Source organism: Mus musculus, chromosome Y, assembly GCF_000001635.26.
Source record: "Mus musculus strain C57BL/6J chromosome Y, GRCm38.p6 C57BL/6J".
Taxonomy (NCBI): domain Eukaryota; kingdom Metazoa; phylum Chordata; class Mammalia; order Rodentia; family Muridae; genus Mus; species Mus musculus.
Window position 1 is genome coordinate 3,326,303 of NC_000087.7, and position 19,531 is coordinate 3,345,833.

The 19,531-nt window shown below is 40.7% G+C and overlaps 1 protein-coding gene across 1 annotated transcript; it reads right to left on the reverse strand.

The window, feature by feature from the left end:
* Positions 1-443: 443 nt before the first annotated feature.
* Gm21693 (predicted gene, 21693) lies at positions 444-19,027 on the reverse strand. Its single transcript, NM_001270514.1, has 9 exons — positions 18,956-19,027; positions 8,600-8,712; positions 8,046-8,152; positions 6,758-6,935; positions 4,986-5,138; positions 4,075-4,183; positions 2,626-2,706; positions 1,303-1,391; positions 444-1,121 (listed from the first exon to the last, which is right to left on the reverse strand). Exons 2-9 carry the CDS (start codon positions 8,706-8,708, stop codon positions 805-807), a joined length of 1,143 nt encoding a protein of 380 aa, NP_001257443.1. The 5' UTR covers positions 8,709-8,712; positions 18,956-19,027; the 3' UTR covers positions 444-804.
* Between the last annotated feature and the right edge of the window lie 504 nt (positions 19,028-19,531).

A 19,531-nucleotide genomic window follows, 5' to 3' on the forward strand; every position in this document is an offset into this window, starting at 1 on the left:
GCACTTTCAGGCTCTACTTTTGAATTCCCCTCACATAAGATATAACCGGTTCACCATCTGCCTTAAAGCCAGCCACCCTGCTATCTGATCCACCCTCAGACATGCAGCATGATTGCTCTATAGTACTGGGATACATCCAGAATGTCAGGCCAGACTTGATTGTCATACTCTGGTCAGATGAGGGATGAATATACTTAATGGATAGGAGCAGCGTCATCCAGAATGGAATCAGACATGCAGGGGCAGCAGTAATGGGCTTGGACTCTGTTATTTGGACAACTGCTTTGCTGCCAGGAACTTCAGCCCACAAAGCTCAACTAAAGGGTCTATCCCAGGCTTTAAAACTGGAAAAAGGAGATACAGATGTGGTTATTCACTGCTGAAGGAAAAGCCATCAAAAATAAGGAGGCAATACTTTGTTACTCAACAACGAAGTCAGACAATGGCTTTGCTTTACCTTTTATTGACAGATTGTTTTTGACTATGCAAATACTTCATCTCTACTGGTAAATTCTACTTTAACATTAACAAGTCTTTTTTAACAAAGAATCATTTCTGAACAGTTAAAGTTTCCTTGTTTTATGTTCTAGAAGAATTCATGGGTGGAATGTTAGTCATTATTTCACTTCCCCCCAAAACAATGTATTTCCGTATTCGGGTAAGGCAGTAAAACTTACTATTTGCCTTATCTCCTAAATCAACATATTTCTTTTAACATTTGGAGAACATAGGAATAACATCTTATTTTTCTTCTTAGAAATGCTGTTTGGTACACAACTTAAGACTTTAGTACCTGCCTCCACTTTATATCTGCTTTCTCCACGACCTCCATGGGATCCCCCAAATCTTGGTATTACTACTGTATGATTCACGAGATGCACTATACAGCCCATCCTTAGGTGAATGCCCTCTTTCCTGTCTGCCCTCACGGTCAAAGTATTCCCTATCAATAGGTGGTGGAAGCACTTCTTGTCTACCACTACGTTCATAGTCACTTGAGTATATGTTACTTCGGTTGCTTATGTATGGTTCTCCTCTTCCACCATATCCATCTTGTGAGTTACTATAGTCATCATAGCGGTTGTTTCCACCTCTTGCAGATGGTGCCTCATGGAATCTTCCTAAAGTAGATAAATGACCAAGTAAGAAAACAGCCTTAAGACTGCCCATTTAGTCAGTTAAGAACACTGCAATAGCAAATACTCCAACCACCTAATTAATGTATAACCCATGTTACATTTGTTTGTATGTGTAAAATTCACTAAGATGGCATTTATTTACCAAGTAAAATAGGACTTTTACCATAAATTCTGTATGTATCTCTGTATGAATTTCCACTTAAATATTCAGAGAAATCTCTATCACGTCCTCCAAGATAGCCAGCATGATCACTAAGTTTTAAAAGGAAGTTTTAATTAACATAAGAACTAACAGTTTTGCCAGGTTTGGTGGCACACACCTTTAATCCCAGCACTTGGGAGGCAGAGGCAGGTGGATTTTTAAGTTTGAGGCCAGCATGGTCTACAAAGAGCTTTCCCAGACAGGCACAGAGAAATCATGTCTTGAAAAAGAGAAAGAACAAAAGAACGAAAGAAAGAAAGAGAGAGAGAGAGAAAGAAAGAGAGAGAGAGAGAGAGAGAGAGAGAGAAGAGATAGGAGAGAGGGGAGGGGAGAGGAGGGGAGGGGAGGGGAGGGGAGGGGAGAGGAGAGTGAGGAGAGGGCAGAGGAGGGGAGGGGGAGGGAAAAGAGAAAGGGAAAAAAGAAAGGAAAAAAGAAAAGGGAAAAGAGGGAAAGGGAAAAAGCGAAGGGAAAAGAAGGAAAGGGAATTAGGGAAAGGGAGAGAGGGAAAGGGAGAAAGGAAAAGAGGGAAAGGGAAAGAGAAACCGGGAAAGGGGGAAGGGAAAGGGAGAAAGGGAAATGGAAAAGGAGAAGGGAGAAAGAAGAGGAGGAATGAAGGTAGGAAGGAAGGAAGTAAGGAAGGAAGGAAGGAAGGAAAAAAGGAAGGAAGGAAGGAAAGAAGGAAGGAAAAAAGGAAGAAAAAAGGAAAAGAAAGAAAGAAAGAAAGAAAGAAAGAAAGAAAGAAAGAAAGAAAGAAAAAAGAGAAAGAGGGCCGAGGAGAGGGGAGAGGGAGTAGAGGGAGGATTGGGAGGAGAGGAGGAAAGAGGTGACAAAGGAGAAAAGAGGAGAGGGAGGAGAGGAGAGGGGAGGGGAGAGGAGGGGGAAGGGGAAAAAGTGAAAGGGAAAAAGGAAAGGGAAAAGATGGAAAGAGAAAAAGGGAAAGGGAAAAGAGGGAAAAGGAAAAAGGAAAAGGGAAAAGAGGGAAAGAGGAAAAGGGAAAGGGAAAAGAGGGAAAGGGAAAAATGGAAAAGTAAAAAGGGAGAAAGGGAAAGGAAAAAAGGGAATAAAAGGGAATAAGAGAATAAGGGAATAAGGGAATAAGGGAATAAGGGAATAAGGGAATAAGGGAATAAGGGAATAAGGGAATAAGGGAATAAGGGAAAGGGAAAGGGAAAGGGAAAGGAAGGGAAGGGAAGGGAAGGGAAGGGAAGGGAAGGGAAGGGAAGGAAGAAAGAGGAGGGTAGGGGAAGGAAGGGGAGGGAAGAGAGAAGAAAGAAATTGTAATACCTGAAGACTTTAGATGCACTTTCTTCCCGAGAGTGGTAATTGCCATAGTCACAGTATCCTCTGGATGTTGATTCATATTTCCTTGAATAAATTAGAAACTAAAAATAACCATCCAAACTTTTATGTGAGAGTTTCTCACTGTCCTGGAACTGGCCAATTAGCTAACTGGCCAGTGAATACATGATACCTGGCAAAATATCAATGGGCACTTCTCCAAGTAAGCTAAGACAATGGTCCCAAACATAACTAGGATACATGACTGCTACTCCATCAAATATGCTAATGAAATACTGCTATTAGGATTGCTAAAATTTAACAAACAAACGATACAGTATTTGGAGAGGAAGAAACTTCATAAAAATTAAAACTTTGACCATCATTGACAGGAATGTAAAAGGGTTCTATATACTATATTACCATATTGCCCAGCAATTCAACTACAATACACCTAAAATAACTGAAAGTAAGAACTCTATTAACCGTATATGAATGTCCTTAGCACTGCTACAACACAAAATCATAGCTTTAAAATGACATACATGAGAACGTAATATGTACTTAATATACATATTTAATAAATATTAAATAAAATTAATTTATGGGATGGGATCTGATGCTCTCTTCTGGTGTGTCGGAAGAGAGAAATGGTGTATTCACATAAAATACAATAAATAAATCTTAAAAAAGACTAAACCTTACAAAAGGATTAAATCTGAAAATTATGTAGATCAAATAAGTATACAGTAAACCGTGATTCCATTCATACCCTCTCTGTATTTACAGAATTGAAACTGATTGTATAATTGGAAGGTATTTACTTTGTGTACTAAAGTAGGTAGTATACTTTTGAGATTAGTCAGACTTAGGAAATGAGCGTGATTATCAAAGGATATCCTCAAATGTTGGTTCTCAGGTCCTTTCCACATTCTATTTGAACAGTGTCTCTAACTGTCCTGAAATTTTTCCACGTAATGCTATCAGACCCATGAGAGTCTTCCAACCAACATAAGAGTTGATCAATTAACACAGGTGAGATTATAGGTTTTATGCCTAACTTTTTCATTGGTTCTGAGTATATGAATACAGGTCTTCATCTTAAGAAGTAAATACTTCCACAACTGAACCACCTTTCTCATTCTAGAAGATAATTTGCAGAAAATTTTGTATGCATTTATCTACTTATTCACTGTGTATATAGAACCCAGAAAACCTGTCTTGTTTTGTTTTTTTTCCCAAGTTGTTGTGGCATTTGGACATCTTCTTAGGTCTCATGAAAGTTACTCAACTTGTTAAGCCATTTCACTAGCCTTGGAAAACAGACTTAATGAGAAAGGATATAAAAGGTTTTGACACTACATAAAATGTTCCTGTATGATACTAAGTACAATAATTAAAGCATTTTTCCTTCCACAATGGGAAATTTAACCATTTTGCTCTTTTTTTCTTTACCTATCATTAGAAGACTGGCCATAATCCCTTGGTAATGGATACTCATCTCTTCTGGAAGACGCCGGCTCTCCTCTTGGCATATTTCTAGAAATCTCTCTTCGATGTGGTTCTGGACATTAAGTTTAAAAATTACTATACAAGTATTTCAAGTTGCAGATGTTTCAAAGTAGTAATAAAAACACTGCACTTTTCTCTGCAAAATACCTTTTACAAGGCATACTTCATTCTTTAATGAAGCTGTATTAGTAAACTACTTCACAAATGCAATATAAACAGACTGTTGTCAGTGTAATCAAACATCAATCTGCCTTTTATTTTATGGATAAGTCTCTCTTGTTATTCAAATTTCACATCTTACATTTGTATTTTAATGGTCTTTACTCAAATTTTGCTTACAACATACTTCATTATGTTGATACTGTAACACATAAATACTCTAATATTCAAATTTCTCTCTCTCTTTTTTCTATCCTCCTTTCTCTCTCTCTCTCTCTCTTTCTCTCTCTCTCTCTCTCTCTCTCTCTGTGTGTGTCTCTCTCTTCCTCCCCCATTCCCTCCTTCATACCTTTCTTCTTTTTTTTCCAAGAAAGTGTTTTTCTGTATAACCCTGGCTGTCTAGGAACTCACTCTGTAGACCAGGCTGGCCTCAAAGTCAGAAATCCGCCTGACTCTGTCTCCTGAGTGCTGGAAATTAAAGGTGTCTGCCACCACTGTTTGGCTGTTACATTTCACTATCATTCCGCCTAAAATCTTTAGATAGATCTACAAATGTAAAATTTTCCTAAGTACGTACATGTGTGCGGTTGTCTTCTAAGACTGTGATGGTCAAAAACTCATAGGCAATTGTTTAAATGTTTCTCATTCATTATAAACTGCATTTCCACAAAAATGTCTGCTTGGCATGTTTTTACCTCGTCCTCTTAGTCCAGTATTGCTTCTTGTCTGAGCAGAAGTTGCAGATCTTTTAGAAGGGGGATCATCCCTTTTTGAAGATGGATTTCTTTTAACTGCAAAGTGTCTCCCAGAAGAACTCACATTGAAATTAGGAGTATATCTATCACCACCTGTATTTAAAGAAACATCTTAGCTAAAGGGAATCAATACTTCAATGAGTAAGTTCTAATTATCACTTGTAAATCTTCGTTAAACAATACTGTATTCTCAGCAATTAGTATTTTTTTCTAAATTGGTAAAATTTACTATTACTAGTATTTATTGGTAAAAATACTATTTACTTTTGTAACTATAATTCAAACAGTATGTAAAGATGGCTTTAACATTTATAGCACAGTTTGAACACTACACTGTGTTTAAAGAAATGACAGAGAACTGGAGTGAAAGGGAACAAAAATCTGTCAATTAAATATGTCTATATTTCAGGTAAAATAATCACTTCATTATTAGAAAGCAGATTTTAATATATTTCTAGTCTCAATACTTTGCAAGATCCATCTATGAAATAAACTTTCACGCAAATATAAGCCCCAATATCAATTAAAAAATAAAAAATTTCATATAATACTATTAATACATAGACATGCTGAGCAATTATTATAATTGACAAACTCGGACTCTCTATGAAATGCATATCAAATATGATATAATCATTTTAGCTTAAAAAATCAATATAGATCTAGTACGCAATTATGAATAAACTTTGTATTTTCATACAGGTAAGAATAAAAACTTAGATTTAACCATTAAGATCATTTGGAGAGCATTATAAAATGTAAATCTACTTGAGAAATATCACCTATCTTATCTAACAGCCCTTACTTGGATATTTAAGTTTGGTTAATACAAAAAATTATAGATTTTTAAGAATAAAATTTGAATTTATTTATTTATTTTCAAAAGTAGTAAAATACTCTTGAAGATTGCCTAAAAAGCATTCTAATGAGTCGTCATCTTCTCATCACACATCAAAAGGTAACATGTAAAAGTTAACGTTAAAATGTTCTGTTTCTTTTAAACTCTTCCAGAGTCTGAAACAGTCTTAAAACTTGCAAGGTTTAGATAATTCAGGAAGGATAAATTAGTGTTCAATAGGCTTATATACAATCTGTCATCAAAAGAAGAAATGAACAGTTTTCAGATAAATATACAGCAATAAATATTGTCTGATCAATTCTATTTATTTGAAATGTACTTCTGAGTTCTGGACACTTTAAGTCAATTTTATTTTTCCTATTGGTATAGTTTTAACTTTCCAAAGTGTTAGAATTACAACTCACACGCAATACTGGCCTCTAAAGAGCAAAACTAAAAAACAAGATTAGAAATAAATCTTGCTACTCAGTGTAGGGGTACTGAAGTTCTCCCGAGGACCTGTGTTCAATTCACTAACAGCTAAAAAATATAACTCTAGGATATGAAACCTTCATACAGACATACACACAGAGGCAAAATAGCAATGCACATAAAACAAATCTTGCAAAATTTCTGTTGACTACATCAGGACAAATACTGAATATCCTAAAAGAACTCTTTTGCAATTGACACTCTGGTATAAATTCAATTTTTAATTAAGGCATCTGTTACTTATATTAATCATACAGTGCTTTTAATTTTTCTAATTGAAGGTAACTGCTCTACTCATGAGAATGTAAATAAAAGTCGTAGTGTTTCTACTTATATTATCTTACTAATTATCAGTCACACTGCTTCTACTATGTACAGTTACCCAAGTTCCCTTCACATGAAGGACCACTTCTTGCTCTGCTTCTTCCTCCTCTTCCACATTTCAGAATTCTTGAAGCACCTCTGGTTCTTGAAAAGGATGGTGGTCTCTTCTTGCTACCACTTTCAAGTGACGATGGTCTCCTGGCTTGTTTTACTTTAATTCTTTTTCCATCCAAAATCTGAAAAAGACAACAGAACCAAATTTAACTTACATACATTACCTTTTACTGAGTCAAACATGAGGTTTAGAATGTCTTTCTTAATGGAAATATATACCAGTTTGTTTTATCAGAAAGGAAAAAAATTGAGACAGAAACAAGAGAATTGTAGTATTTTACAATCTGCACAATAAAGCTTAAAATACAGAATGGCATGTTGAGAGCCCAAAGAATAAAATCATTTCAGTGCTGGAAGAACAGCACTTGTAAGTAGATTGTCCAATTCAAAATAATCAATCTTAAAAACTACATACAAGTAACATTATACACACTGAGCAAGCTGTATTGGTATGTATTTAGGAGTATATATGTACTGTATATGTACTGTATATGTATGTGATAAACTAATGAAAAAAAAACCGGAAGAAGTGGAAAGAGAAAAAAAAAGATGACAAATTATACTATTACCCTCCTCAAATAAAGGAAACAATTTTTAAAAGTTACTTGAAAAAAATGGAGAAAAATTACCTTTAAAGTAATCATAAAAATATATCGTGTTTCCTATAGAATATGCAATTTCTAAAATTTTTGATGCAGGATAACAAAGAGCATCTGTTGAATAAAAATCTCAAAAACACTACTATAAACTAAAAATCACTCATAGCTAGTTTTCAAAGACAAAAGAGAATTCCAAGTTGGTAAAAATAAATTAGTTAAGGTAGGAACTCTATTTATTATGACAATCAATAAAAGCAATTTGACTTTTATTGCTGTTAAGTCTTGTAATCTGTTTAGAGCTGGATTTACTTGAACATAACTTTCTCCAGAATATTTTCCTTTATAATTTCTTCCATGAATTGAAAAACTGCTTTTCCCAGTTTTCCCAAACTATGGTTTCCTTTTTTTCTGTTGCTTGTAAAGATTATATCCTATTTACTCTTAAAGTATAATATGAACTTGATACAGATGTAATATATGTGACAATGTTGAAATATCCTACTAGCCATAATTTTGGCATTAGTTAAAAAAAAAAAACCCAAGGAAGTTTTGCTCATTTTTCAGCAAACTAAACACACCAACTAATGTCATTAACTACTGGAAAGGAGTAATATATTGTTACTACATTCTTACCACTCCATTCATTTCTTTGACAGCATTCTTAGCATCTGCAAGGCGTCGGAAAGTAAGGAAAGCAAAGCCTCTAGACTTCTTAGTTTCACGATCTCTCATCAAAATAACTGCAATATATGTAAACTTTTACTTACAAAACTACATAAAATTTTTTTCTACTTCCAAATTGACATTTTTTTAAACTGTTACTCATAGGACCCTTAATTTGACATTCTAAGTAAAACACTATACCAATCATTCTAGTCAAATCTTAAATAAAACCCAAAATCTTACATTTCATATTTTTACTTGCATTCTCAATGTCAACAAAATTAATAAATTAATGTCAGCCTTTGTTGCATTTTGTCATACACCTAGAGTGTGCAAGGCATGCATGCACACACAAACACACATGCACACACATGCACATTACACTAATTGAGCAACATTATCCATTGCAATGAGTAGTTGTCAAATAAACATAAAAATAATCATCCATGTTCCAAAATTGAACATATCATAGAAATACTTTATATTTACTCTGAAGAGACATACAGTTTCTTTTAAAGAATTACCACGTGCTACTGGTCCAAATCTCCCAAATATTTCTTGAAGAGTCTTTTGTCTGGTCTTTATGTTGAGGCCTCCTATAAAAATTTTCCCAGGCTGATTAGTTTCTGCCATTTTTCTATAAGTAGAGAAAAGGATAAAATAGCATGCTTAAAACTTTTAAAGCTGGACAAATAGCTCAGTTAAAGAACACTGACTGCCCTTCCAGAAGATTGAGATCTGATTCCCAGAACAACATACATGGTGGTTCAAAGTAATTCCAGCTCAAGGGGACTGCTGCCTTCCACATACGAACATCATATAATACATGTTGCACAGACATATATGCAGACAAAAGATTCATATACATAAGAAAATACAACTAAAGGGAACCACAGAGCCTGACATCCTAATGTTTTTTCCTTCCCCTTTTTATTTATTGTTGGGAGCCGCCCCCACATTCGCCGTCACAAGATGGCGTTGACATCCTGTGTTCTAAGTGGTAAACAAATAATCTGCGCATGTGCCAAGGGTATTTACGACTACTTGTACTCTGCTTTTCCCGTGAACGTCAGCTCGGCCATGGGCTGCAGCCAATCAGGGAGTGATGCGTCCTAAGTGAAGGGTAACTCTCCTAAAGAGGGAAGGGGTTTCGGTTTCATTATTGAAGGGGCTTTCGTTTTTTGGGGCTGGGCGCTGGGCGCTTGCTCTCCTGGCTCCCAAAGATGTAAGCAATAAAGTTTTGCCGCAGAAGATTCTGGTCTGTTGCGTCTTTCCTGGCCGGGCGTGAGAACGCGTCTAATAAGAATTGGTGCCGAATTCCGGGACGAGAAAAAACTCGGGACTGGCGCAGGGAAGATCCCTCATTCCAGAATCAGAACTGCGGGTCGCGGTAATAAAGGTTCCCGTAAAACAGACTGTTAAGAAGGATTCAACTGTATGAATTCAGAACTTTTCAGCTGGGGAACGAGAGTACCAGTGAGTACAGCTTTACGAGGTAAGTCTGATCTTGAACTTTCTAAGGAAATTCAAGACAGTCTATCAGAAGTAAAGTGGAAAATGGCTTTGCAAGGTATATTTGGCCTTGAATTTTTTCTAGTGTTAGGAGCCCTTTTGTTCCTTTTCACATGTTATCAGGTGATTAAGATAGGGCTGAAAATTCTAGAGGAAATTCAGGACAATCTATCAGAAGTAAAGCGGGGAGAGAGAGTAGGAGCAAAGAGAAAATATGGTACACAAAATAAGTATACAGGCCTTTCCAAGGGTCTTGAACCCGAGGAAAAGTTTAGGTCAGGTAAGAATACCTGGGGAGAGATTAGAAGGAAGGAAAAGAAAAAAGAAAAGAAAAAAGATCGATTAGCGGAGGTCTCTAGGAGATACTCGTCACTAGATGAGCTCAGGAAGCCAGCTCTTAGTAGTTCTGAAGCAGATGAAGAATTCTCCTCTGAGGAAACAGACTGGGAGGAAGAAGCAGCCCATTACCAGCCAGCTAATTGGTCAAGAAAAAAGCCAAAAGCGGCTGGCGAAAGCCAGCGTACTGTTCAACCTCCCGGCAGTCGGTTTCAAGGTCCGCCCTATGCGGAGCCCCCGCCCTGCGTAGTGCGTCAGCAATGCGCAGAGAGGCAATGCGCAGAGAGATGCGCAGAGAGGCAATGCGCAGAGAGATGCGCAGAGAGGCAATGCGCAGAGAGATGCGCAGAGAGGCAGTGCGCAGAGAGATGCGCAGAGAGGCAGTGCGCAGAGAGATGCGCAGAGAGGCAGTGCGCAGAGAGGCAGTGCGCAGAGAGGCAGTGCGCAGAGAGGCAGTGCGCAGACTCATTCATTCCCAGAGAGGAACAAAGGAAAATACAACAGGCATTTCCGGTCTTTGAAGGAGCCGAGGGTGGGCGTGTCCACGCTCCGGTAGAATACTTACAAATTAAAGAAATTGCCGAGTCGGTCCGTAAATACGGAACCAATGCTAATTTTACCTTGGTGCAGTTAGACAGGCTCGCTGGCATGGCACTAACTCCTGCCGACTGGCAAACGGTTGTAAAAGCCGCTCTCCCTAGTATGGGCAAATATATGGAATGGAGAGCGCTTTGGCACGAAGCTGCACAAGCGCAGGCCCGAGCAAACGCAGCTGCTTTGACTCCAGAGCAGAGAGATTGGACTTTTGACTTGTTAACGGGTCAGGGAGCTTATTCTGCTGATCAAACAAACTACCATTGGGGAGCTTATGCCCAGATTTCTTCCACGGCTATTAGGGCCTGGAAGGCGCTCTCTCGAGCAGGTGAAACCACTGGTCAGTTAACAAAGATAATCCAGGGACCTCAGGAATCCTTCTCAGATTTTGTGGCCAGAATGACAGAGGCAGCAGAGCGTATTTTTGGAGAGTCAGAGCAAGCTGCGCCTCTGATAGAACAGCTAATCTATGAGCAAGCCACAAAGGAGTGCCGAGCGGCCATAGCCCCAAGAAAGAACAAAGGCTTACAAGACTGGCTCAGGGTCTGTCGAGAGCTTGGGGGACCTCTCAGCAATGCAGGTTTAGCGGCTGCCATCCTTCAATCTCAGAACCGCTCCATGGGCAGAAATAATCAGAGGACATGTTTTAACTGCGGAAAGCCTGGGCATTTTAAGAAAGATTGCAGAGCTCCAGATAAACAGGGAGGGACTCTCACTCTTTGCTCTAAGTGTGGCAAGGGTTATCATAGAGCTGACCAGTGTCGCTCTGTGAGGGATATAAAGGGCAGAGTCCTTCCCCCACCTGATAGTCAATCAACTGATGTGCCAAAAAACGGGTCATCGGGCCCTCGGTCCCAGGGCCCTCAAAGATATGGGAACCGGTTTGTCAGGACCCAGGAAGCAGTCAGAGAGGCGACCCAGGAAGACCCACAAGGGTGGACCTGCGTGCCGCCTCCGACTTCCTATTAATGCCTCAAATGAGTATTCAGCCGGTGCCGGTGGAGCCTATACCATCCTTGCCCCCGGGGAACCATGGGCCTTATTCTCGGCCGGGGTTCACTCACCTTGCAGGGCTTAGTAGTCCACCCTGGAGTTATGGATTGTCAACATTCCCCTGAAATACAGGTCCTGTGCTCAAGCCCTAAAGGCGTTTTTTCTATTAGTAAAGGAGATAGGATAGCTCAGCTGCTGCTCCTCCCTGATAATACCAGGGAGAAATTTGCAGGACCTGAGATAAAGAAAATGGGCTCCTCAGGAAATGATTCTGCCTATTTGGTTGTATCTTTAAATGATAGACCTAAGCTCCGCCTTAAGATCATCGGAAAAGAGTTTGAAGGCATCCTTGATACCGGAGCAGATAAAAGTATAATTTCTACACATTGGTGGCCCAAAGCATGGCCCACCACAGAGTCATCTCATTCATTACAGGGCCTAGGATATCAATCATGTCCCACTATAAGCTCCATTGCCTTGACGTGGGAATCCTCTGAAGGGCAGCAAGGGAAATTCATACCTTATGTGCTCCCACTCCCGGTTAACCTCTGGGGAAGGGATATTATGCAGCATTTGGGCCTTATTTTGTCCAATGAAAACGCCCCATCGGGAGGGTATTCAGCTAAAGCAAAAAATATCATGGCAAAGATGGGTTATAAAGAAGGAAAAGGGTTAGGACATCAAGAACAGGGAAGGATAGAGCCCATCTCACCTAATGGAAACCAAGACAGACAGGGTCTGGGTTTTCCTTAGCGGCCATTGGGGCAGCACGACCCATACCATGGAAAACAGGGGACCCAGTGTGGGTTCCTCAATGGCACCTATCCTCTGAAAAACTAGAAGCTGTGATTCAACTGGTAGAGGAACAATTAAAACTAGGCCATATTGAACCCTCTACCTCACCTTGGAATACTCCAATTTTTGTAATTAAGAAAAAGTCAGGAAAGTGGAGACTGCTCCATGACCTCAGAGCCATTAATGAGCAAATGAACTTATTTGGCCCAGTACAGAGGGGTCTCCCTGTACTTTCCGCCTTACCACGTGGCTGGAATTTAATTATTATAGATATTAAAGATTGTTTCTTTTCTATACCTTTGTGTCCAAGAGATAGGCCCAGATTTGCCTTTACCATCCCCTCTATTAATCACATGGAACCTGATAAGAGGTATCAATGGAAGGTCTTACCACAGGGAATGTCCAATAGTCCTACTATGTGTCAACTTTATGTACAAGAAGCTCTTTTGCCAGTGAGGGAACAATTCCCCTCTTTAATTTTGCTCCTTTACATGGATGACATCCTCCTGTGCCATAAAGACCTTACCATGCTACAAAAGGCATATCCTTTTCTACTTAAAACTTTAAGTCAGTGGGGTTTACAGATAGCCACAGAAAAGGTCCAAATTTCTGATACAGGACAATTCTTGGGCTCTGTGGTGTCCCCAGATAAGATTGTGCCCCAAAAGGTAGAGATAAGAAGAGATCACCTCCATACCTTAAATGATTTTCAAAAGCTGTTGGGAGATATTAATTGGCTCAGACCTTTTTTAAAGATTCCTTCCGCTGAGTTAAGGCCTTTGTTTAGTATTTTAGAAGGAGATCCTCATATCTCCTCCCCTAGGACTCTTACTCTAGCTGCTAACCAGGCCTTACAAAAGGTGGAAAAGGCCTTACAGAATGCACAATTACAACGTATTGAGGATTCGCAGCCTTTCAGTTTGTGTGTCTTTAAGACAGCACAATTGCCAACTGCAGTTTTGTGGCAGAATGGGCCATTGTTGTGGATCCATCCAAACGTATCCCCAGCTAAAATAATAGATTGGTATCCTGATGCAATTGCACAGCTTGCCCTTAAAGGCCTAAAAGCAGCAATCACCCACTTTGGGCAAAGTCCATATCTTTTAATTGTACCTTATACCGCTGCACAGGTTCAAACCTTGGCAGCCACATCTAATGATTGGGCAGTTTTAGTTACCTCCTTTTCAGGAAAAATAGATAACCATTATCCAAAGCATCCAATCTTACAGTTTGCCCAAAATCAATCTGTTGTGTTTCCACAAATAACAGTAAGAAACCCACTTAAAAATGGGATTGTGGTATATACTGATGGATCAAAAACTGGCATAGGTGCCTATGTGGCTAATGGTAAAGTGGTATCCAAACAATATAATGAAAATTCACCTCAAGTGGTAGAATGTTTAGTGGTCTTAGAAGTTTTAAAAACCTTTTTAGAACCCCTTAATATTGTGTCAGATTCCTGTTATGTGGTTAATGCAGTAAATCTTTTAGAAGTGGCTGGAGTGATTAAGCCTTCCAGTAGAGTTGCCAATATTTTTCAGCAGATACAATTAGTTTTGTTATCTAGAAGATTTCCTGTTTATATTACTCATGTTAGAGCCCATTCAGGCCTATCTGGCCCCATGGCTCTGGGAAATGATTTGGCAGATAAGGCCACTAAAGTGGTGGCTGCTGCCCTATCATCCCCGGTAGAGGCTGCAAGAAATTTTCATAACAATTTTCATGTGACGGCTGAAACATTACGCAGTCGTTTCTCCTTGACAAGAAAAGAAGCCCGTGACATTGTTACTCAATGTCAAAGCTGCTGTGAGTTCTTGCCAGTTCCTCATGTGGGAATTAACCCACGCGGTATTCGACCTCTACAGGTCTGGCAAATGGATGTTACACATGTTTCTTCCTTTGGAAAACTTCAATATCTCCATGTGTCCATTGACACATGTTCTGGCATCATGTTTGCTTCTCCGTTAACCGGAGAAAAAGCCTCACATGTGATTCAACATTGTCTTGAGGCATGGAGTGCTTGGGGGAAACCCAGACTCCTTAAGACTGATAATGGACCAGCTTATACGTCTCAAAAATTCCAGCAGTTCTGCCGTCAGATGGACGTGACCCACCTGACTGGACTTCCATACAACCCTCAAGGACAGGGTATTGTTGAGCGTGCGCATCGCACCCTCAAAACCTATCTTATAAAACAGAAGAGGGGAATTGAGGAGATTTTACCCCGAGCACCAAGAGTGTCGGTGTCTTTGGCACTCTTTACACTCAATTTTTTAAATATTGATGCTCATGGCCATACTGCGGCTGAACGTCATTGTTCAGAGCCAGATAGGCCCAATGAGATGGTTAAATGGAAAAATGTCCTTGATAATAAATGGTATGGCCCGGATCCTATTTTGATAAGATCCAGGGGAGTGGTCTGTGTTTTCCCACAGAATGAAGACAACCCATTTTGGATACCAGAAAGACTCACCCGAAAAATCCAGACTGACCAAGGGAATACTAATGTCCCTCGTCTTGGTGATGTCCAGGGCGTCAATAATAAAGAGAGAGCAGCGTTGGGGGATAATGTCGATATTTCCACTCCCAATGACGGTGATGTATAATGCTCAAGTATTCTCCTGCCTTTTTACACTAACTAGGAACTGGGTTTAGCCTTGATTCAGACAGCCTTGGCTCTGTCTGGACAGGTCCAGACAACTGACACCATTAACACTTTGTCAGCCTCAGTGACTACAGTCATAGATGAACAGGCCTCAGCTAATGTCAAGATACAGAGAGGTCTCATGCTGGTTAATCAACTCATAGATCTTGTCCAGATACAACTAGATGTATTATGACAAATAACTCAGCAGGGTTGTGAACAAAAGTTTCCGGGATTGTGTGTTATTTCCATTCAGTATGTTAAATTTACTAGGGCAGCTAAATTGTCAAAAAGTCTTTTTCAGTATATGTTACAGAATTGGATGGCTGAATTTGAACAGATCCCTTCGGGAATTGAGACTTCAGGTCAACTCCACGCGCTTGGACCTGTCCCTGACCAAAGGATTACCCAATTGGATCTCCTCAGCATTTTCCTTCTTTAAAAAATGGGTGGGATTAATATTATTTGGAGATACACTTTGCTGTGGATTAGTGTTGCTTCTTTGATTGGTCTGTAAGCTTAAGGCCCAAACTAGGAGAGACAAGGTGGTTATTGCCCAGGCGCTTGCAGCTCTAGAACATGGTGCTCCCCCTGATATATGGTTATCTATGCTTAGGCAATAGGTCGCTGGCCACTCAGCTCTTACATCTCACGAGGCTAGACTCATTGCACGGGATAGAGTGAGTGTGCTTCAGCAGCCCGAGAGAGTTGCAAGGCTAAGCACTGCAATGGAAAGGCTCTGCGGCATATATGAGCCTATTCTAGGGAGACATGTCATCTTTCATGAAGGTTCAGTGTCCTAGTTCCCTTCCCCCAGGCAAAACGACACGGGAGCAGGTCAGGGTTGCTCTGGGTAAAAGCCTGTGAGCCTAAGAGCTAATCCTGTACATGGCTCCTTTACCTACACACTGGGGATTTGACCTCTATCTCCACTCTCATTAATATGGGTGGCCTATTTGCTCTTATTAAAAGGAAAGGGGGAGATGTTGGGAGCCGCCCCCACATTCGCCGTCACAAGATGGCGTTGACATCCTGTGTTCTAAGTGGTAAACAAATAATCTGCGCATGTGCCAAGGGTATTTACGACTACTTGTACTCTGCTTTTCCCGTGAACGTCAGCTCGGCCATGGGCTGCAGCCAATCAGGGAGTGATGCGTCCTAAGTGAAGGGTAACTCTCCTAAAGAGGGAAGGGGTTTCGGTTTCATTATTGAAGGGGCTTTCGTTTTTTGGGGCTGGGCGCTGGGCGCTTGCTCTCCTGGCTCCCAAAGATGTAAGCAATAAAGTTTTGCCGCAGAAGATTCTGGTCTGTTGCGTCTTTCCTGGCCGGGCGTGAGAACGCGTCTAATAAGAATTTATGACCGTTTTCTATTTAGCTGAAACTGGCCCTTCTTGCTTCTACACATCTACCACTCAGCTTACTGGTGTGCAGCACTGTTTAATGAAAGAAAGCAAAAGGTCAATTAGCATACTGTAACAGGTCTAGTTTTTATTAAGTATGGGAAAGGTTGTAATTACTAAACTTTATTCTTTTTCACTTAAAAATACTCACACTGATGAGATGTATGCTGTTTACTGTAGAATGATACATAATATTATTCTTGTGTTTTCTTGCAGTGATAAATTTCCATGTACAGTGGTAGTCTTATTGTATAGTTGTTGGTTATTAAAAAAAGTTACAAATGTTACAAAGTTGTTGTAGCCTACAAACAGATTAATAAAATACTTGCAGAAAACATCTAAAGAAACGGAACTTTATCGAAGTAATTGAGTCTGACAGCTCCACATGCTTATAGTCCCAGGACAAATTTGGGAGATTGTCACAATTTCCTGCTCGGCATAGAACATAGCAGCCCCCCGCCCCCCCGCCCCGATTATATAGGGAAGACTACACTCAGAATTTAGAAAAAAAATACAAAATGTAAAACACTTATTATACACACTAATATTGTGCTTAGATTTTCCCCTTATCAAAGACAGACAGACAGACAGAGAGGTAGAGGGAAAGGTAGAGGGAGAGGGAGAGGGAGAGGGAGAGGGAGAGGGAGAGGGAGAGGGAGAGGGAGAGGGAGAGGGAGAGGGAGAGGGAGAGGGAGAGGGAGAGGGAGAGGGAGAGGGAGACAGGAAGAAGGAGAGGGAGACAGGAAGAGGGAGAGGTAGACAGGGAGATGGAGAGGGAGACAGGAAGAGGGAGAGGTAGACAGGGAGATGGAGAGGGAGACAGGAAGAGGGAGAGGGAGACAGGAAGAGGGAGAGGCAGAGGGAGAGGGAGAAGGAGAGGGAGACAGGAAGAGAGAGAGAGAGATACAGGGAGAGAGAGACAGGGAGAGAGAGACAGGGAGAGGGAGAGAGAGACAGGAAGAGGGAGAGGGAGACGTAGATTGATAGGCAAAGGGAGACAGGAAAAGGGAGAGGGAGATGCAGAAGGAGACAGGAAGAGGGAGACAGGAAGAGGGAGAGGGGGAGGGAGAGGGAGAGGATAGGGAGAGGCAGGCGTGCAGGCAGGCAGAGGCAGAGACACAAGCATACACACATTTAATGTGTCAAGTCTAAAACATTCGAATTGTGTCTTCTATGGAGGCAAATTCAAAAGGAAAGATTTCCAGAGATGTTGGCATTTGAAATGTAAACACCTGTGAGCTGTACACGCAAAGATTTTCCTTTAGGAGTGAAATTTAAATCATCCTTAAACTTTTGCCTATATTTTTCGATTATAAGAAATACCAACTGGAGAGGAGACAGATACGAGACCAGAGCAGAGCAGGAAGGAAGAGATGATTGGGAAGTCAAATAATCCAAGCCTACCCTGCACCTTAACCAAGCATGTTCATTCTCAGAATTCGGATCTACTCAGGCTCTCCTCTCGTATCCCACTAGCCTACCCTCAGAAGTTAGCAGCAAACTTGCTCTACCAAGTGGGCTGCTGCGGCACCAATGACATCTTTATAGTGTCTGACCAATCAGGATGGTAGAATAGCTTGAGCCTGCCCTTTCAGTAGGTGGAGTCCAACTCTAAGCAGGCGTGGTTCTGATCACTGACCTATCAACGTAGTGGCGTAGTGGCGTAGTGGCATAGCCCGGGCTTGCCCCTGTGAGGAAGCCCTGTTCAATGGGCCTACCAGGGTGGGCCTTGTGATGTTGGACCTAACCAACAGTAGCTGGTAGCCTAACAGAGACCTGCACTGATGGCGACATCAGGACAAACAGACTATGGCACTAATAACTGTTGTCCGTAGAGCCGTAGGACCTTTAAAGTACAGTTCCGGTATTTTGAGGTAGAAAAGCAATAGCGGACAGATGCTCCTGTGGAACAAAGGCTGCGGCACGGCGCGCCGCGATCGAAACAAAATGGTGCCTAAAATTTTCATACCTACGCCAAACATTTCACGCCAAACACCGCCACCCTCCTCAAATCTAAAATTAAATCATCACAAAGAGAGGCAAATAGTTTACCTCAAATGTAAATTAAACCACCACAAACAGAGGCAAATAACTCAAAGGATATTACCTACCTGGTTTTTAGAAATATATAATTTAAATCCTAATTTCCTCTGCTCAAGCAATATTACTCTTCCAAATGAAAGCGCTTTTCCCCCTTTTGATAGGATAACAGAACTCCTTTACGTCCATACATGTTCCAATTTACATATAATTTACTAATACAGCTTTTTTTTGTTTTTTGGTTTTTTTTTTTTGTTGTTGTTGTTTTTTTTGGAGGGTGGGGGTGGGTGGGGGGGTTGAGACAGGGTCTCTCTTTGTAGCCCTGGCTGTCCTGAAACTCACTCTGTAGACCAGGCTGGCCTCGAACTCAGAAATTCGCCTGCCTCTGCCTCCCAAGTGCTGGGATTAAAGGCGTGTGCCACCCCGCCAGGCTACTAATATGGCATTTTTAAAATTTTGTACAAACGTATGACAGAAGATTACTCTGAATTAATTTCTCCGTCATAGCCATTCGTTTTTCCTAAGGTATAAAATTGTTGGTTACAATTAAAATTCAGAATTCATTACCTTTTCTTGATTTTCTATTTTCTCAGCTTTAATGGATCACACCGTCCTGCAACAACTCCGACTCCAAAATGACCACTCGCGCCCAAGTCGCAACCAATTTAAGTAGGCGGAGAGACCCTGATGTCACCAACCGCAAAGGAAGTAGGGATGATGTGGAGGATTGAACCAAGAGACTGGCTGGTTGAGGGGTGGGCGTAGTGTGGTATTGGGCTTCAGAGTCAGAAATGGACACAGTACTTGATAAGTATGAACAAAGCAGATAAAAATTAATTGAATAGCAGATAAGAATTGGTGAATGGAGGGAGTTGTTAGGGCAGCTACCTGCAGAGGCCTCCTATTGCAAGTCCATGCCCCCATTACACCCGAGATAGCAGTTACCAGTTTTAGACCACAGCTCTGAGCCCGGGATATAGCAAGCACATCGCTGTTGTCCATTTAAAACATTTAAAAGACCAACATATGTTTACTAATTTGCATGATTCCCCCCCTATTTTCTTTTCTTACCTAGCGAATAAAAACCATTCTGGTGCTGGTTAAATGGCTCAGCTGGTAAGAGCACTGACTGGTCTTCTGAAG